Below are 21,206 nucleotides of genomic sequence, written 5' to 3' on the forward strand. Positions count from 1 at the left end.
GGAAGCCAGTCAGGTAAAGAAAAATCAAGAAAAATCATTCAGTACTTTAATCAATAGAAAGAAATAATTCTACAAAACTATGAATGTGCTTAAATCCTTGGTTTTTGCACATTTTTCTCATGCTGACAAGCAAAAGTTCAAATCACTTGTCTTATAAAACAGATACAGATAGTAATATTTATATAGCCTTTTAGATTCTTCCTTTATATTATCAGTTAGGAGCCTAATCTGACTTTTACAGCATTGAAAATACAGAATCAAGCAGGGCCTATTTTAAGGGATGAGATTCCCTCATCAGTTTACTAAAGTAAAACTATTATCAGTATCCCAAGTTCATTGTAATAGTTCTTTAGCTAACCTGGTCCTAATCTAACCAATGTTACTCTTTAATAAGCAAAGTGATATTCATGTCCTACTGAAGATGAAAGGAATGCAGTTAACTGTAATTGTATTGAGCAATTTTTTGGCCAGTCATAGAATAAATCTGCAAAATCAGGGAAAAGCTTTAAAATACTGACAATTAAGAGTTAGCCTTTAACAAGCTGAAAGTTTGAATCAACAATTTTTCACTTCTCACTAAACACCTAAGTATGTTTATATAAGCTCAAAAAGTCTATCTTTTCCTTGCTGGTTGATGTCAAAAATGGTGTCATCTTAATTGTTTTAAGAAATAAAATTGTGCAGTTAGATAGCAGGTTCACAAATAAGAAGTAGTTGAATATGAAAGCTCTGTTAAAAAAAGCATTGAAAAATTCACTATATGCTGTCATCAGGCTGCACATGAAAGCTGTCCTTAAATGCATTTAAGACAAGGGCTAATCTCCACAACACATTGTATCTATTAGATTTATGCGCTGTTGCTCTTAGTAAATAACCATTCCACTTGCCTTCCATTGCATAGTCAATTTATTCCCACATTGAAGAACATATATTGGCCATTCCTGGTTTAAAACTCATAGATTCTGGATATTGGCCTTTTACTATGTTTTTGTCAAAGGCAGAATATATATAATGGAGGAATTCCAGGGACTACACTATTGTGTTAAAGGAATGCTGCTAAACTTTTCTTCAAAATGAATTGTTTTTAGGCTGATTACAGCTCGGTGTCCCCATGATTCATTTTAATGCCATGAAATGCTTCAAATAAGGAAACAAAGTTGATTTACTCTTTTCAGCATATAGAGAACATTTTTCTCTAAATAGTGTGGACTGTGTTGTTATTATTTAAATCTAAGTAAAGTATCACAGGTTTCTGCTGAGGAAGTGTCATCATGTCTTGAAATGTGTGCATAAAATATTGCATGTTCGCAAGCATTCCCATCTCACGTGTATTTTGCATTACACTCTTAAGAATGTGTTGTTCTATTCCTGGTTATTTTTCTTCATGGTCTGTAAAACTATTGTGAGCAACACTGACTTCAGAGAGGATATCTCTTCAAGCAACAACTAGCCAGGCAGAGGCTGAAGCAAGCAAATTAGCAAATTTACTGTGCTTGCTAAATAAATGTATTTGTCACAATCATGTTATTTGCAAAACTAATTTTGAGTTTGTTTTAATGTGTGTGGTGTGCTTATGATATAGTACTGTTATTCTCCTGTGTTTTCAAAACATTAAACTTCCATGAACATTACACTTGATTTACCTTTTATTTTGGAATGAAATTACAAAATGGCCATATTATTAAACTCAGTGTAATAAGTATGATGTGATAGCTACAAGAGTGAGGTCCAAAAGCAAAGCAAAAATTCCATTATATGCCTTTGCTTGACTAAATAACTCATGGTCTCAGTCAGTTTGGAATGGTGGGGGGGGGCTCTCTTATTTACTCAAACTACTAGAGCTGCACTGTGCATGGATGATATTTAACACTTGGTCCCATAAGTAGTTTCTTTCTAAACTTCTCTCTCCTCCCACAGCAAATAGCAGGCATAGGAAAAGTGGTCTGCAAATGAAGGCAAATATACACGTCCCAGGATAATGTTGCAGGATCCAATCTGGGTTAGTCACCGGGATCAGAGGTTTAGTCTTCCCAGTGTTTGAACTTGTGCTGGAGCCCATCCTTGGGGAACTTCTCTGTACTGCACATTATGGTAGAGGGAAATGCCCTGAGGATGGGCCCTAGCATGAGTCCAATAGCTTGGAAGACTCTAGTCCCAGTGACAGACCCAGATTGGATCCAGAAAAGTGGTCCATTCCAATTGGGTTGATGGGGTGACCTCTGATGCCACAATCCCAACTGAAGTTGGGCTCCCAACTGCAAGTCTCTAAAATATCTATTATTGTCAGAGCCAAGGTGGCGCAGTGGTTAAATGCAGCACTGCAGGCTACTGCTAGATCAGCAGGTCAGCGGTTCAAATCTCACCGGGTCAGGGTTGACTCAGCCTTCCATCCTTCCGAGGTGGGTAAAATGAGGACCCAGATTGTTGGGGGCAATATGCTGACTCTCTGTAAACCGCTTAGAGAGGCCTGAAAGGCCTATGAAACGGTATATAAGTCTACTGCTATTGCTATATTGTCTAATTTGACTGAGATATAACTGAAAAGTCTAACATTTCACCACAGACTTGTTAAATGGCCATTCTTAGGTTTAATATTCACAACAGTGGCATGGGGAAGATATTATTCAAAGGTACCCCTACAAGCACTGCACATTAGTTTATGTTTATTTTATTTATATGCCGCCCTTTTTCCCCGAAGGGGACTCAGGGCGGCTCACAACTCAACTAAGGGAGGGGGATACAGACAAAAAAAATTAAAACAACAGGCAACAATACATAATTTAAAACACACAACAGTCATACCATTCGAGAAGGGGGTAGAAGCTTTTTAGCCCCAGGCCTGTCGGAATAGCCAGGTTTTAAGGGCTTTGCGGAAGGTCTGGAGGGTGGTGAGGGTTCGAATCTCCACGGGGAGTTCGTTCCAGAGGGTCGGAGCGGCCACAGAGAAGGCTCTCCTCCGAGTAGTCGCCAGTCGACACTGGCCGGCGGATGGAATTCGGAGGAGGCCTAATCTGTGGGATCTAATCGGTCTAGAGGAGGTAATTGGCAGCAGGTGGTCTCTCAAGTACCCAGGTCCAATACCATGAAGGGCTTTATAAGTGACGACTAGCGCCTTTACATAGTTGAACAGGCAATAATTGGATTTTTATATTGTATGCTTAGGTATCTTACAAGTCACAAAAATGCAGAATATTTTAAAGCTAGTATAACTATTCCACTCGTGTTTTGTTATCAAAATTATTCTGTGAAGTATATTATCCTGTGAGAATATGATTGAACTAAATTTGCCTAGTGAGTTTTACAAACTGAGTGAGAATCCTAGACAACTAAGAATGAAACCTCTGGTTTCTATTTATACAAACTGGATCCATGCCACATATTTTAAGCCACTCATCATGAGAAAAATTAGTTTTGAGGGACAATTGATTAGAAAAACATAAAGGTAGCATGATGAAAATGTGAACACCAGACTTATTCCTCTAAAGTACCATACATAAATGAAATACAGCTAGCTTTATCCACAGATATTTTGATTCGCTTACTTGAATTAAAATTGCATTTTATATCAACTGGCCACTCCTAAACAACCTGGAAGGCACTTATCATTTTAGAATGATACTGTCCTGGGTTTAGTTGACAAAGACTCCAAATTTCTTATTTTGAATTCAGGGAAGTGCCTGTGTTCCGATCTCCAGAGCTGTCTTGTGAATAGATCAATGATTGATGTTCCTTTAACAATTCAGTTTATTTTAAATTATCACTTCTATTATTTAGAATTATTTCCTATTTCTTTGAATTATATTGCCAGCCAAAAACAGTAAAAACAATAAACAAACGTGTAAATGAAATAGCGGCTGAACAATAATAAATACAACTATTTCAGCCAATAAATCATCAGGGGGGTGGTTTCCACTCCTTTTCAGTTTTCAAATGAAAGTTGAATGCATTGAGTAAGGGGATGGATAATAATCTAAGATTCCTTCCAGCTCCTATATTATGTGCACCCTCACAAGGGAAGTTCATAAGAGATTTGAGCAAATTTCCTTTCTTTGTGTCCTGTGACCATATAAGCCTGAAGCAGTGGTTCTGGATAGAGGTGCCTTTTTATAACTGGTGGAGTCAGACAGATAATTGCAAAGTAATTTTAATTTTTCTTAAGACCTTAGTGGTTGACCCATGGAATGTTGTAAAAATTACAATGACAATAGTTCTTTAAAAAGTGAAACAATATATACACAACAATGTGAAATCAGAGCTGCCTGAACTTTAGCTGGCGCAGGTCTTCATATACATCACATTCTTTCCAAGAACTTAGGATGTAGTCATAGTATATATCTGGATAGTATATATCTGGATCTAAGCAGTGAGACTTTTTGTAATTGACAGATGGAGATTTGTCAATGCCAGATTTCCTAAGTGCCTAACATTTTTGGTATGACATCCAGTATAGCGATAACCACTGGGACCACCATGAAAGTTTATACCATAAACTTTCAACTTTGAATATCAGATCTTGATTCATTGTGCTATTTTCCAATTCTTTGTGTTCTATTTTACTATCCCTGGTATTGTCACATCAATTATTCACTCTTTCCTCTTTTCAACCACAGTTAAATCTGGCATGTATGTGTGTTATGTGCCAAGATATCAGTTTGTATTCAGAAATCCCAAAATCCCACAATCTGCTCATTCTCAACTATTTTTCAATTTTAAGGTCCGACCAATTTTTCATTAGTGATAAGTAATTTTTTTTACAGATGTTCGAGTAAATCATTTTGGTGATTATGCCATTGCTTATAATGTGTTTGATAGCAATAGCAGTTAGACTTATATACCGCTTCATAGGGCTTTCAGCCCTCTCTAAGCGGTTTACAGAGTCAGCATATCGCCCCCACAGTCTGGGTCCTCATTTCACCCACCTCGGAAGGATGGAAGGCTGAGTTAACCTTGAGCCGGTGAGATTAGAACCGCTGAACTGCAGATAACAGTCAGTTGAAGTGGCCTGCAGTACTGCACCCTAACCACTGCACCACCTCGGCTCCTCTCCTCTTGCACAGAGTAAATGTTCTACTGCACAGCTGGCAAACTTGCCGTGTCATGTTTCCGTCACGTAATATTTCACATTTTTCCCATACATGGAGCTGGGGTGGGCATGTGGCCTGCACGTGACACCCCTGTTCTACTGTTTCTTCTGATTCTTTGCACAATTTGTACTTTAAATCATGTGATAATTTTTCAATTCTGGACTTAATTGCATTAGTTTGAATAGCTTGTTCTTGAGTCCTTCAGTTTCTTTTTAATGTTCTATTTATTTTAGCCACTGCCAAGATTTTGCCTTTATCCACTTTCTGCTCGATCTTTTGTAGACATTGACCATGTAATGCTTTTCCTTGCCAGCATTCTGATTGCGTTTTTGTTACATTATTTCAATATTCACATTTTGTTTCCTGTACATTCAGTAACTTTCAATTTTTAACTTGCATTAATTCTTGTTCTTGGCAGTGTTTTATATAACCAACATCCAAGATTTTCTGGAAGAGCACATAACAAATATCATGAAAATTCTACACTTATAGAGAATATCTATAGAATACCTAAGGGATATCTACTGTAAGCAGTATTTTTAAGCAAATAGTCAGATCCAAATGTAATCTCACTGAATGTGCAAAATTGGTCATAGAAAATTTGTCAAGTTATTTTGGGCATATATAACTCACAAATTACATACTATATTTGACAAAAAATAAAATGAAATAATATGTTCCTAGAGCACCTCACAACAGAAGAATTCTTTGAGTAGCAGAAGGTAGAATTATTTGATTAGCAGAAGGTATGTACTCATATGCACATATCTGTAGTTGTTTGAATCCCAATCAATATTCACTATTTTATATTCTTTCTGACAACTTCCTGGATATGAATATAAATGCCAGCAGTCCATGATTTATACTAAACAAAACAAAGCTACCTCCAAAAGAAGTCAATATCATTTTTTATTAAAACTACACACTGTTTTAGATAAACATTTCAATTTCAATGCATATTACTGGCCTAACAATTGAAACATGTGTCAGAACAAATAGCACTGTGCATGCTTTGGAATATAGTTTTTGTTGCACTGGTAGACATTGCCACATTAGTCTGTACTTTTATCAATACTAAAGTAGTGACAGCAGGAGCAGTGCTACACAGAACATTATCTTAGTTTTCTCAAAAGAGCTGAAACAGCATTTTTGTCTTTCTTAAATGCAATAATCCTAAACGAGGGAGAAAATATGAAATTCTATGTGCACAATTCTTTTGCAAGTTATTGTGAATCAAAACTGATATATTACTTAACTGCAGGAAGTCTCAATGCAAAGAACAAGCTAATGTTCGCAGAATGAACCTGTAAGTTGTTTGATACATGCGGGGGGGGGGGGGAAGTAATATACAGACATTAGTAATACCTGCTATATCTTTCAGACTAAAAAACTATTCTGAACATCAGAACCTAGTCTATTGTGCCCAATATTGAATGTTTTAAGACACGACATATTTTAGGGCCAACTTCACAAAAAGAGGGGTTACCGTAAGGCGATTTGCTTAAGCCCATCAGCCACATTGGCTCATAATTCACTTTGCTCTAATTGCTCACTATGCCATGCATGCACTGAATTTTGTTAGCAAAACAAAGTATGTGTAAATAGCAAAATATCAGCCTTCTCTAGTCTCCTCCCTAACCTACAGCCTCGTCCATTATTAATTAATTTAGAACCGAAGTCCCAGCATATATGAAAGATTCCCAAATTGAAGAAGACTGGCCTAATGAACATCATGCTATCTTTTTTGTCATAAGAGACATAGATTTTGTAATCACACGGCAGTGTTTGGATGAGCATGTCCCAGCTTAATAAACAAAGTTACACTAGAATGTTGTGCAAAATCACTTTGTTCCTCCTTCATGTGATCAAATCAACAAGTCTCAGTAAACCACAGCCTCTCACAACATCCCAATTGGGAATCAGTGTTAATGGTGTCTAACAATCTAGGATGTAGAATCCATCTTTAAACAATGGCTTCATAATTCATCTCATTTGAAACATACTAGCTATAGTTTCTCAACCCAAACTAAGATTCACTGACATTTCTGGCTTGTTTCATCACATATAAAAAGCAAAACACTTATGTTCATGTGGGAGGCTTATACATATCTGCATTTATTAAAGCTATGATTTTATTTGGAAGGTAAATTTCTATGGAATGCGTAGCATTGCGAATGTAGCCCCAGTCTTCAGCTCAGTCAAGAAGCCATGTCTGCTTCCGGAATTATATGGTAACAGAAGAAACCTCCCTTGCAAAACTCATAGAGACTTTAACTGGTCACCTCTTTCCAATCAAAATAGAAGCAATGCACAGCGTTGCTATTACCGTAATCAAGCCGTAACTGGGATAAAGGACTAAGTTTTCATAAAATACAACATTTGGTCAGTCTCAAAAGCAGTACATGAAAGACAGATTCTGTCAAAAGTAGTTATTACATTGTTTGCTCAATTTAGTATAGAATGTATAATTTTATTATAATAAAAGAAAAAATCTTTATTCATACCTTGTGTTAACTGAAGGGAACATCTAAAGCCAGTAAGGTAGATTTCATACATCACAGATTTTAATGATATACATAGCAAACTAAAAACAACCTTCACTTTTTATAGTAGAAAGTAATTACTTGGTCAGGAATGAAGTAGTGTTAACATAAGAATTTCAATACCTTTGGTTGACTTGGGTGATATTTCAGCATTTCATGTGAAACTATGAATGATTTCACTGCTGAAAATTCAGAATGAGTTTTATTCCCAAAGAAAATGCACATCAAACAAAATCAAAAGGTTAATTTCTTTCTTTCCCTTGTATTTAAAAAGGAAACTTTTGACCACCTCTAATGTACCTGAGCATTTTGAAGGAAATGTTAGGCCGGGATGTCTGAAGAATCACAATTATTTAAAATGTTATTTCTTTTTCATTCCCAAAGTGCTTGTATTTCTCTCTATGATTAGAAGAGATTGGAAGACATCTTTACCACAGCGAAAACACATATTCTCCCACAAATCTAAAAGACAATCTGTTAACAGAAAAGTTACTTCAAACAACTTCCAAGGGTAATATTTAATTAATATAATGTACTTCACTTAAATCAAATAAAAAAAATGGTTTGAAAAGTAGAGGCAACATTTCAGCATGGATGCATGTCTGTAAACGGAGGTATAATGATTTTTTGTGTGTGTATTTCTTTCTGGGAGAGTTGAAAGCAAAGCAATAAAGGGAAAATTGACCACTGTTAAATTATAATCATTAAACAGGCATCTTTTTGTAAAAAAAGTGAGTCATCCTTCAATTCATTCTAAAATGTTGTCTTGTGTATCTCTGGTTTCTAAAATTAATTTAAAATTATCTCCTGCAAGCTACAGGAGAAAAATATCTTTTACCAAACTAAATTCTAGAAGAAAACCTGCAGCTCAAAAAAAATAGAGATAGTACTGAAAAGTTGTAAGAATTACATTTTTGCAGATAACTATAGTCCAGCTATGTTTTAGAGTGCAAGTTCTTTTGTCTTGTAAAGAGCTGTTGTAACAATCCGGCACAATATTGTGAGAATGTTTATAATTTCTGGGAGAAAGCAGGGGTGGCGGCAGGGGGGTTACAAAGTCTTTATTGTGCTTGAACTTAATTGTTCCAACCTTTTGCTCCCTCATTCTTTAGCGGGGGGGGGGGGGAGAAAGACACAAGAAGCCAATTACATTCATTCTTCATATCTATTGTCCCAAAACATGGGGTTTCAAGGTATCTTTTAGAACTGAAGCCAGAATCAGTGGCATATCCAGTGCTTGGGTTTCAATAATAGCAGACTTTTTTTTCTTTTTCAAAGATGGGATGATTTTAAGTGTAACATGTTAAAGTCTTCAGTGATGATGACGATGTGCAGATTTTCCCAGGAATTCCCTAAGGAGGAAAAAAACCCAGCTGTTTATTGTGTCAAATATTTCGCTATTTTAGGTTCATCCATTTCCTCTTCTCCCCATATCTGTCAGTATATTAGTGCACTGTACTACTTCCTTTCCTGGATGGCTCAATAGTAGGTTTTTTTTAATGCTGTGAGAAGGGGAATACACAAACAGCTTATCTATCTTTTTAAAACTCTTGTAGGAGTCATTCGCCTTTACATAGCTGGGAAGACCCTGGAACATAAATAATGCAGTCTGGGGGGAAAACCAGGGGTCTACATCTAACAAGATTAAAAATAAAAGACCAGATACTTCATCTTGACACTAAAGGTTCAGGGATTATTCCCAATAGTTTGACTTGCTCTAAGACAAAAATATGATATAAACTGACAGATCATAAGAAGGGAAGCAGACACACAAATTGTTCTACTTCTGCTAAACATTCATGTCATAAAACAATGTCAAAATATTCCACAGTATCTCCCTCTTATATCCATGTAATACAAACTCCAATACCATTGGAAAAATTACCCTTCAGAAGTCTAGCACACTACATCAGCTAGAATTGTCAACCAGCTCACCCCAGTACATATGAATTACCCCTTTAATTACCGTAATATTCGAGGTAGCTCTGGGCTCTTGTAGATGTATTTATGCCTGTATCCTAGCTCTTTGTGAAATGGAACAAACTGTACTTTGTAATCACGAAAGTTCCGAGATGGAGCAGCAATGTTGTATAGCTGTGAAGATATTTAAAAGCAAATGCTTTCACCATATTAAAATTAAATGCAAGATAGTACAAATGGCTCCCAATTTAAGAACGAGTTCCATTTTCAAGGTCTATTAAACTATTATGTTGAATTTGTATGTAAGCTGGAACAATACAATACTGTATAGTACTGTAAAAGCAGCATTGTGTAATTAAGTTAAACCATTGTGTATTTAACTTTTAGTTGGCTTTAAGTTTGCTACCATAGACTCCATTCTTAACTATGGGTCACCCTAAAACCAGGGTCTTCTTAACCTGGAGACTTGCTGTAATGTACAAATCTTTGGACCTAAGAAGTCCAACAAAAATTGAAATCACAGAAAAAGGGTCCCTTAGCATTAATCAAAATGGCACTAATACACTGTTATAATGAAAATATATTTTGATTATGTTTTAATGGTTCAACTTTTAATTGTTATTTCTTTATTATCTTTTCTGTGTATGTTGCTCAGTGCCACAAATTTGTAAGATCAGTGGCTTTATAAATATGATAAACATACTAGCCATCCTGGCAAAAGTCATGGAATGATGAAAATTATTGTCTAATATATATAACAGGAACTGAGTTCAAACTAAAGTTCAATTTTTCCCTTGTTACATTTTCTTGACTTTTCATCCTGTGTAAACAAAGATTACACAGACTTAACTGTTTCTTTCTCTAGACACAGGACAGCTGTCAGCTCCCATTTCACCAATTCCAACAATGATGACTAAAACCAAGTCATGGCAACAGCTCCAGATTACAGGTGAATATAAAACCATGTACATGTCACACTGTATTTCACATTCTTCTCTGATAACCCCTCAGTGGAAGACACTATACCAGAGGTGCCAAACCCGCGTCGCCACATGACATGTCAGGGCTTTTTCCCCCCTTCACTAAACCAGGCATGGGTGTGGCCAGCATGTGATGCACCCAGCCCGCGAGTTTGACAGCCCTACACCATACCATCTCATTCTCAGCAACTCTGAAGGCTATTGTGCAGAGATAGAAAGAACAATAGAGAAAAAGATTGCTTCAGGATTATACAATAACAGACAACGCTACAAGTTTGGCTCTTAGAATAAGGAGCAGAAGGATTATCAAGATTATCAAGGTGGAATACACAGATCTGGTCCATACTTTTCTAAATAACTGATACTTGAATGAAAACAAATTTTAGACAATATAAAAGGCAAGTAAGACAGAATTATTTGTCTCCACCAACACTCTCTGAAAATGCATTTCTTCCTATAGCAGCAGTCAAGGTCTGATGCATTATCAGTGATTTGCCCCACAGAAATTAAATTGCAATCATTCAAACCCTTTTACTATTTTAGTTCTTTCAGGATATTTATAAAGTTATGGCAGAGGCAAGAGTTAAAAAAATGAAGCAGCACCTTTTTTCCAAGATGAAATGGAACCACAGGATCATCTTCAGCATGAAGAACAAGCAGAGAGCATGAAATGTGCTTCACACTGTAAAGAAACCACACACCAAGCAATTAATCAGGTATATTTTAAACATATGAACAAAATATGAATAGCTATAACTTTATTCAAGGTTAACTGTTGGAAAATTCAGAATTACAGAATTTTATGCTTCTGCACATTATTTTATTTCACTTCTTTGAGGATTTAAAAAAATAAGTAGTTTTGCAAGTCTCCCAATGAAGATTATTTGCATTTGTGCAATTACATTCATGAAAAAAATGTTACATTAAAATACACTGCAATTAAAAATAAAATAGCATAAAAGAATACAAATCTTAATTTTTCAAAAAAAACAGTATCCAAAAGGCTGTATCTCTGTTAGACAGAATGTTTTTTCTTTGTTATAATGAACTGCTGGCTTTTTCTGAAAAATGTACATTTTCCTGAGGCCAAGGTAGCTGACCTGGAAAAGCAGAAATGGGTTCATCCATGGCACAATAATTCTGTGTCAACCTTTCAGAATAAGGTTTTTTTTCCTGCCAATGAAAACCTCAACCAGCAGTGGTGGAGGAGGGAGTAAATAGATATTTTATTTACTTACTTCTCATCATTGGCAAACTTTATTCCACTTGATGTAATAGGGTCAAGGAAAAACCAGTCAAATCCTGGGAAATATCTATATATCTGGAAAAAGTTTGCAAGACGTCACAGGCAAATCTTCTATTTATGGTACAGGCATACAGGAGTATAAGATGTGTAATTTAAGAATTCATAGACACACCATTGTTTTGGCCACAAATATTTCATTCCTTGTTTATATTCCAATTTCACCATAGGGAATCATTACTCATTGGTCCTAAATTCAGACCAGAATTTCTGTTGCTAAGTGAAACAGTTGTTAGATTTAACATCATATGATTGTACCACTTAAACTATGATAGTTCTGATAATCTGGAGTAATTACCTGAGGCCTCATGCTTCTTTTGTCTCACTGCCTCCTCCACTTTGGTCTGACCCAGCAAGCTTGCCCTGCCATGCTCACCTCAGCTTCTAATTCCTGCCATCTCGGCCTTTCTGTCTGCCCAGGACTCCAATAGCAGTAGCAGTAGACTTATATACCGCTTCATAGGCCTTCCAGGCCTCTCTAAGCGGTTTACAGAGAGTCAGCATATTGCCCCCAACAATCTGGGTCCTCATTTTACCCACCTCGGAAGGATGGAAGGCTGAGTCAACCCTGAGCCGGTGAGATTTGAACCGCTGACCTGCTGATCTAGCAGTAGCCTGCAGTGCTGCATTTTAACCACTGCGCCACCTTGGCTCTTGGCTCCACCACCACCACCACACCCTAGCTGACCTTTGCCATCTTCTTTCTCTTGCTGCTAACAAGGTATGCCCAGCCGTGAGGTATCACAGTAGCCTTGCAAGGAAGATGATGATGAAGATCATTTGGGGGCAGCAGGGAGCTGCAGGGATAGCAGAGTGCAAGACAGAGGAGTGCAAAGAGGGGTGTAAAGTGGTGAGGGCAGTAGGGACAGTGGAGTGCAAAGCAGCCAATAAGGCAGATAGGAGAAATAGGGAGATGGGGGGGGGAGGTTTAGTTGAAGCACATGCTACAGTCATAAATGTGGTGGCTTGCCAAGTGCCCAAATTTTGATCACATGAACAGAAGGGTGTTGCAATGATTGCAACTTTGACATCTGGTCATAAGTACCATTCATTCAGTGCTCTTGTAAATGTGAACAGTCACTGAACAAATGGTTATTAAGTAAGGATTACCTGTACCGCAGTACATTCTACATAGGCTCACTTTGCAAAGTGCCTGGAAACTAAATTGATAAAATATGGCTATTAGTTTGCTAACTAATGCTATTGGTAACAAATGCATAACAATGAGTTCACTTGATAGCCATGTTTAACTCTTTCAACTGACTGTCCGGACAATTTAATTTAACATGGTGCTAATATATTGGCTAAAAGATTTGGAGCCTGATAATGTGATAGGGCCATATCTCCCATTATAAAGCTGTACATATATCTTAAGATCTATAGGACAGTCCCTTCTGAAGGTACCCATGTTTGCTGAGGCCTATCTATTGGGCTGAATTGATTCTTTACATTTGGACTCCATTCTTCCACCTTTAGAAAAATAGTTAAGGTATGTATTCCTTTAGCAGCAACTTGGCACATAAACTGAATTATAGTAAGACTAAACAAAAAAACCTAACAATGTATCATATTGTAGGATACTTGGTGCTCTTTAAGCTTAGTTGTTTTCTTGCAGATGTTTCATTACCCAACTAGGTAACATTATCGTGCAATTTATCCTACTAAGTTTCAAATAAATTAGGACAGTATATAATTTTAAAATAAGTACAAAGTACAAAGATGTTCTAATATATGAAATATAAGTATTGTTATGAAAATATTTTCAAAAGCTTATCTCAAAAATTTGATTTTATGTTATTTCATTACACAGGCCCACATTACTTGAGATTACTTAGCCTTATGTAAGGGGCAAGAATTCCTATCCTATTTTTTGTGCTTGTGTAGCAAGTGGTAGACCTAGGCCCGGGATGGTGAACCTATGGCATGTGTGCCACAGGTGGCACTCGGAGCCATTTGTCAGGGCACGCGAGTTCACACATTTTTAAAGCCATTTTTCGCCCTCCCCAGGCTCCAGAGGCTTTATAGGAGCCTGGGGAGGGCGAAAAGAGCCTTCCCTGCCCCACTGGAGGCCCTCCTTCATGAGCTTCCCTGAAGCCTCTGGAGTGCAAAAAAACAGTCCTATGGGCAAACCGGAGGTTCAGGAACAGACCTCCGGTTTGCTCGGAGTGTCGTTTTAATTGCTCTGGAGGCTTCAGGGAAGCCTCCTGAAGGTCCCTGAAGCCTTAAAACGACACTCCGAGCAAACCGGAAGTGACTCCCGGTTTGCTTGGAGGGTCGTTTTGACTGCTCTGGAGGCTTCAGGGAAGCCTCCTGAAGGTCCCTAAAGCCTTTGGAGGGCTTCTGGGGGGGCAGGGAAGCTGTTTTCGCCCTCCCCAGGCTCCTATAAAGCCTCTGGAGCCTAGGGAGGGTGAAAAAAGCATGCAAAAAATGGGGGGTCGCACCTGTAGTGCGTGCATGTGGCACTGGGGGGGGGGGTCGCGCATTGCATTATGGGTGCAGCACGCCCACATGACTCCCTGTGCCCCCCCCCCAAAAAAGGTTCACTATCACTGACCTAGGCTGATCTTGGCAGAGTAAAGCCTATTTACTACTTGGATATAAGCTTCCAAGAAATATCGGGCAGTAGGGTAGACTGGGACATTTAAAAAAAACACATTCTGGAGGATGGTAATGGCAAATCATTTCCATAGTACTTCTAAGAAAACTAAATGGATGTAATCATGAAATTACCAGGAGTTAAACTGGATTTGAAGATGATTTTATTCTCTTGTAGCAGTGAAGGAAATATTTCTTGGGATTGGGAGGAGGAAAAAGAGGAGGAAAAGGGAAGGAAAGATTACAACTCTTTCTTCTAAGGTTAAGATTAAATACATTATCTTTATTGGGGGATTCATTCTATTTGTAATGTGCCTTTTGAGGGGGAAAAAGCCATGCTTTTTTAAAACTGACCAGTGTTATAAGAAGAGGCAGATTTTTCTTCCATGCTTTAGTTCTACTCTGTCTAATCACTGTTATACTTTCACAGTACTCCTTTTTCACAATTTCATTAGTATAGGGTAGCAATTCATAATAAATAGAAAAGGAACTTTAAGTAGAAACATGTAGTTTCTCCAACCAGTCCAGAGGTGGAACTGTAATGATTACGTCAGACAGGGTTTTTAAATAGCACCAGTTATTTCAAGGATGTTAGCATTGATCTTGGCAGAATCTCTATTTTCTGCAGTGCCCTTCTTACAAGGTGCTACACTAGAAGATGCATTTTAGTTTTTGGTAAACTACGAGGTTGGGGTTTCATTAGGACTAACATTAGGAGGTAGCTAATTTTTCAAAGTCTGTTCAAATACAAAATGACACTCACTTATAAGTTCTAGTATGTACCGTATTTTTCAGAGTATAAGACATACCTTTTCCCCCCAAAAAAGAGGGTGAAAATCTGGGTGCATCTTATACGTTGAATACAGCATTTTTGGCTTCCCGAAACCCTGCCCCTTCACAAAAATGGACATGTAGAGGGTTTGGGAGGCATGCAAAGCGCTCCTGGGGGCAGGTGAGGGCAAAAATGAGCAAAAACCAGGCCCTTTTTTGCTCATTATTGCCCTCCACCAGCCCCCAGGAGCATTCTACAATAGCAATAGCAATAGCAGTAGACTTATATACCGCTTCATAGGCCTTTCAGGCCTCTCTAAGCGGTTTACAGAGAGTCAGCATATTGCCCCCAACAATCTGGGTCCTCATTTTACCCACCTCGGAAGGATGGAAGGCTGAGTCAACCCTGAGCCGGTGAGATTTGAACCGCTGACCTGCTGATCTAGCAGTAGCCTGCAGTGCTGCATTTAACCACTGCGCCACCTTGGCTCTTACAAGTCTCCCAAAGCCTATGCATAACCTGTTTTTTTTGGGGGGGGGAATGTTTTTGCAAAAATGGCCCATTTTTTGCTCGTTTCCCCCCCCCCAGCCCCCAGGAGTACTTTGCAGTACTCTGCATGCCACATTTTTCATAAAAACAAGGAGTGCAGGGGGTTTGGGAGGCCTGCAGAGTGCAAAAACCTTTTAAAAAAGATTACCTCTTTAAAATCTTGGTGCGTCTTATACACCGGTGCGTCTTATACTCCAAAAAATACAATACATACAGGATGCATCTGCAACTCCTTCAATGCATATTCCTTCTGGCTATGAATTTGAAAAATGTAGAAATATCGAAGCATATGCTTATCATATATGCTTACACTCCTCTCCAAATGACTTCATGCAAAAAAGGCCAATTACATGGAACTATACTATCAGAAATCTCACACAGATTTTTTTTTTTTTACTGAATATGTCCACTTCATACATGGAGCTATTTCAATCTTTCTGGGTTGGAAAAGCAAATGGCAAAGGAAACAATACTTTGCACGTATGGGGGGAAATTGAAACAAAAAATCTTGATATATATTCCTTGTTGGATATGGTGAGAATTCTCAAGTAAACCTAAATATGACAGTATAATGGGAATTTTAGCATGTAAATATATGCTTACCACTGAAAAGGGGTGACTTTTTGCTTCTTCACGTATATTTGTAAAAGGTGATTCTAATATCAGGGCATCTGGGGGAGTTTCTGAAAAATAAAGAGCATTGTACATTTCAGCCAAACTATTGATGCATCCCTACAAAAATATATCTTGCATCCACCTTGAAGGACATCTGAGAAATGCAGAGAAACGCAAATCCAGAGATGGAACTATACATAAAGGCATGATTGCAAGAATACTTTCTGGTGTACAAGAATTTGCCATTATTTTCAATTTCTGGATGGATGGATGGATGGATGGATGGATGGATGGATGGATGGATGATGATGATGATATATGGATTATTACATTATTTTTTAAAGCCACTTAGACAAACTACCAAGGCAGTTATCTGAAATGAATTAGCTTTGACTTTACAAGAGTTCAGGAGAGTGTGATATCGTGAACTTTCATAGAATTAAAAACCTCTAAAATAAAATATAATAGGATGAACAACTGGACTTGTCTTTTGAAGATACAAATGCAGTTATGTTAACCTGTGGCAAAACCTGAGATATTGGAACAGTGCTATCGTGTCTCCCCTAGTCCTTCTTTTCATTAAATTAGACATATCCAGTTCGTGCAACCACTAAAACATATGAAGAAAAGTTGCGGGAACTGGGTATGTCTAGTTTAATGAAAAGAAGGACTAGGGGAGACATGATAGCAGTGTTCCAATATCTCAGGTTGTTGCCACAAAAAAGAGGGAGTCCAACTATTCTCCAAGGCACTTGAGTGTAGAACAAGAAGCAATGGGTGGAAACTAATCAAGGAGAGAAGCAACTTAGAACTGAGGAGAAATTTCCTGACAGTTAGAACAATTAATCATGGAACAACTTGCCTCCAGAAGTTGTGAATGCTCCAACACTGGAAGTTTTTAAGAAGATGTTGGGTAACCATTTGTCTGAAATGGCATATGGTTTCCTGCCTAGGCAGGTGGTTGGACTAGAAGACCTCCAAAGTCCCTTCCAACTCTGTTATTCTCTTCTCTTCTCTTCTATCCTATTCTAATTCTATTATATTCTATTTTATTCTAACCTCTCTACCAAATTTGAAAAGTGTTAGGCAAATCCATACATCACAGAAGAGCTGAGTAGAGGGGCTTTTTACAGCTGCAAAAACTGGAGGCAAGTACAGTGTCCATAGAACTTCAAAAATTATCAAATTACATATGAGAGAAGAAAACTATGAAATGTTTAACAAGTAAATAACTATGCTCGTTAATCAAATTTAAATAAAAAATTCATTTTTCCGGTCTTCTCTTCCCATTGGTCCTGCCACGCCTATCAACAGTCAAGTGTGAAACATGGCCTGCAAAAAACTGTACACCATGATGGAGTCATTATCTCACTCTGGCATTATAATAAAAAGGCAGTTTTACTGCTAAATACTGACCTATTTAAACTGTTCTCAAAGTCAAGAGAAAATATGGAGGATATTAAATGCTCTTTGATAACATCATGTAGAAAAAGTCATCTTACCTCTTTCACAAAGACGTCTTACTAGATTGGTTGCAACTCTAGAAACAAAACAGAGTTAAGTGTTGATTACAGAGAGCACTCATCTAGTTTTCTTCTTAAACCTTTACAACTCTACTCCATTTATCTTATCTCCTACTCTGAAAAACATGTCATAAAACATTAAGATTTAATACATCCCCTGACCATAAGAAAGCAGAAATGTGTATAATTCCAGAAGCATATACTGACATAGTCCCTCCTCTGGGGGGATGGAATTGTGGAACTTTTAATATGAGGCTATGATGTAAATAACAACTCTATCTCTCTAATCTAAATTAAAGAAAGTATAAAGAGCATTCATAGATTGTTAGTAAAACACTATTCATCAGATCAGTTTCATGCATTGCTCCAGTAGAAATTAAAGTAGTAAACAGTAAACTATTGCTCAACATTTGTACTGCAAAGTTAATCAAATAAAGTATAACCTCAAATCTAAGGTGCCTGAATAATATTCATCTTTTATTTTTCGATCTAAAGAAGCATTTGTATAAATCTAAATGCTTATGACTTCCTCTTATCTTAAAACTAAAATGCTTTGATTCCAAGTTCTTCTCAGTGGACCCATACTGAATATGGGCTATTTATATATTTCAAAGTAATTTTGATAAATTCCCTGCAGCTCTGTTTTGCAACCCCACCCTACTTCTTTCGAGAACTTATGGATTCCATAACAGAGTGGGAAGGGGAGGGAAGGGGAGGAGATCCTTGATTGGAGTCTTTTTGTGAATGGAAGGGTCCTTCTATACACCGAAAGCAACTCAAGTCCAACCCCCTGGCCTGGGGGAGGGGAGGGGCAACACATTTATCATTAAATGACACAAGAAGAAACCACTACATATGGGATGTTAACCTAAAAGAATTTAAATCTTTAAAAAGGGTATTTACTGGTTACATTTCTTATTTTTATTTTTAATGAGCATAGTTCCATTAGAAGTGGCTCTATCTCCTCTTTAAAATGAGAAAAAAACATATTTGCATATTTTTCCATTTAAACTCTGAAAAACCAATTTCCTCCAGCTCCTTTGGCCTCCTTTGACTACTAACAATAACAATGAAGTTTTGAATTTACCAGTGTCTGGCAGCATCTGCACTGAGAATGGAGTTCAAGCATGTGAAAAGGAACTACAGAGACAATAGCTACAGCACATGCAAGTCTAAGCTCGTTAGGAAAAGTTATAGCAATAACACTTAGCAATAGCAATAGCACTTATACTTATATACCGCTTCACAGTGCAGAACTCTCTAAGTGGTTTACAGAGTCAGCATATTGCGCCCTACAATATGGGTCCTAATTTTACTAACTTTGGAAGGATGGAAGGCTGAATAAACAAAAGGTTCCTGATATCAGCAAAGATATAGCTTTCATTAATGTCTTTGCTTCAAAGACGTTAATGGGAAGATCAATCTATGGAAGTACAAAATATTCCAAAAGTATTCAATTGACTCTGCCATCATCCACTTTCCTGTGGCAGAAACATTTTGTGTGCAGTCTTGGGGATACTTCTGCCAGCAGAATGTAAACCTTAAATGATGCCACTAAAATTATTCTAAAATTTTGCTTAGATCATTTGGAAAATAAATGTTTACCCAGTGCCCAAGGAGTGTCCCCATATATAAACTGGATTGTCTCCACTTCTTGCTTTTATCCAGTCAAATACATGAAGAGCATCATAGGTCATCCCACTTTCTGAAGGAGTGCCTATAGAGTCTCCCCATCCTGAAAGAGATAAAAATAAATATTTTGAGAATCATACTTTAAGCTGCTAATCAAGATATAGGATTTGGCTTCATGTTTCAATTAAGACCAAAGAGTACAATGAGTCAGGACATTGGAAATGAATAGGTAAATTCTCAATTACCTCTCATTTACTTGGAACAGGCTAAAATACACAAAAAATAAAATGGAGTTGACATTATGCAGGAACTAAAGTTGTACCAGGCCTATTCAACTGGATTCCAGTATGCCTTGAACTTTTCAAGGAGTTTTCCCACTAATCAGACTGTTTTTGCTAATAGAACTGGGTGGGACCATTTCTTTTACATCAACTCAAAGCTACACCAATGTATGAATGGGGGGGGGGGGAGCTGCGATTACAGGATACATTTTCTCCATTTAAAAAACTACCATATGAAAAAAAACTCAGTTACTTGCCAGCTATGCTGGTTCTACTTCCATTGGACCTAAACCAGGAATGTCAAACTCAATTTCATTGAGGACCACCTCAGGGCTGTGGTTGACCTCAGGGCGCTGGGTGGGCATGGCCAACTTGATACCACTCCCCAAACTGCTGGACTGATGTTTTCTCTTTGCATTGGGTAAAGCGGGCTGAAGCAACACTGGCTAGCTCCTTACATTTTCCAGGATGGCCCCATAGGCCGGATCTGACCATATAGCGGGTCACATCCGGCCCGCTGGCCTTGAGTTTGACACCCGTGACCTAAAGCATCTTGAAATTCTTAAGATCGCAATTCCTACAATTCTCCTCCCTCAACACACCCACTCCCAGCTAAGAACACTGAATAGGAATTGTGGGAATTGCCATCTCAACACCTCAAAAGTATCAGATGGAAGGGGGAATAGTCACACTAAAAATATGACCTTAATTTGCAGCAAAATTTCTGGGAATGTCTGTTTTCAATTATTTGAGTATGAGAAATGGAACTGACTTACAAGCTGAACTAAAAAATTTAAAAAAAAACCTTTATCTTGTGAAAACTGCAAAGCTAATTGAAAGGTCATAATAAAGAGTTTTTTTTTAAATTAATTACTGCTCAAGACAATTATTCTTAAAATAGACTGTTGTGTCCTTCTATGGCCTGATTCTTGCTGGCAGAAAAAAAAATTCAACAATATATTGAAGTAGCAAATGCCCTACTTTAGGAACCAGACGCTTCCTATGCTACTTTTTCACATTCAAACCTACAGATTTTTAGGAAATTTATGATTATCTTTTGTTTTAAGCAATAATGAGGTTCACTTGTTAGCAGATTGAATACATGAGGCTTTTATCCATACAAAACAGCAGGGCTTTTATTGTTATTGTTAACTGATTTAATTTAAAAAGGCAAGACATATTGCATGAAAAACTCTAGAAAATGTGGAAATATTTACAACTCGGTCGTACTATTCAGCTCACAATAGTTCCTTATGTTAGCAAAGACACAACTGAATTCATTGAAGTAAAGTTGTCATTAGACATTAATGAGAAGATCAATCTATGGAAGTATAAAATATTCCAAAAGTATTCAGTCAAAATGTGTTAGAGAAAGTAACATTTTTAAGGGTTGGCACAGGATCCACTGC

General features: G+C 37.5%; 1 protein-coding gene across 2 annotated transcripts in view; it reads right to left on the bottom strand.

Annotated features, from left to right (window-relative positions):
* Positions 1 to 5,976: 5,976 nt before the first annotated feature.
* ABHD12 (abhydrolase domain containing 12, lysophospholipase) overlaps positions 5,977 to 21,206 on the bottom strand; it is a 33,329-nt gene continuing 18,099 nt past the window's right edge. For both annotated transcript variants that reach the window (XM_014074042.2, XM_087717591.1), the window contains exons 7-13: positions 19,490 to 19,619; positions 17,864 to 17,901; positions 16,350 to 16,429; positions 11,766 to 11,848; positions 11,131 to 11,209; positions 9,594 to 9,721; positions 5,977 to 8,979 (exon numbers count right to left, since the gene is read on the bottom strand). In XM_014074042.2, coding sequence (XP_013929517.2) covers positions 8,940 to 8,979; positions 9,594 to 9,721; positions 11,131 to 11,209; positions 11,766 to 11,848; positions 16,350 to 16,429; positions 17,864 to 17,901; positions 19,490 to 19,619 — 578 coding nt within the window. In that variant the 3' untranslated portion in view covers positions 5,977 to 8,939. The remainder of the gene's footprint in view (positions 8,980 to 9,593; positions 9,722 to 11,130; positions 11,210 to 11,765; positions 11,849 to 16,349; positions 16,430 to 17,863; positions 17,902 to 19,489; positions 19,620 to 21,206) is intronic.

The sequence above is a fragment of the Thamnophis sirtalis genome, unplaced genomic scaffold (assembly GCF_051295495.1).
Source record: "Thamnophis sirtalis isolate CommonGarterSnake01/CBP01778 unplaced genomic scaffold, rThaSir2_p1.2 scaffold_6, whole genome shotgun sequence".
In the NCBI taxonomy this organism is placed as follows: Eukaryota; Metazoa; Chordata; class Lepidosauria; order Squamata; family Natricidae; genus Thamnophis; species Thamnophis sirtalis.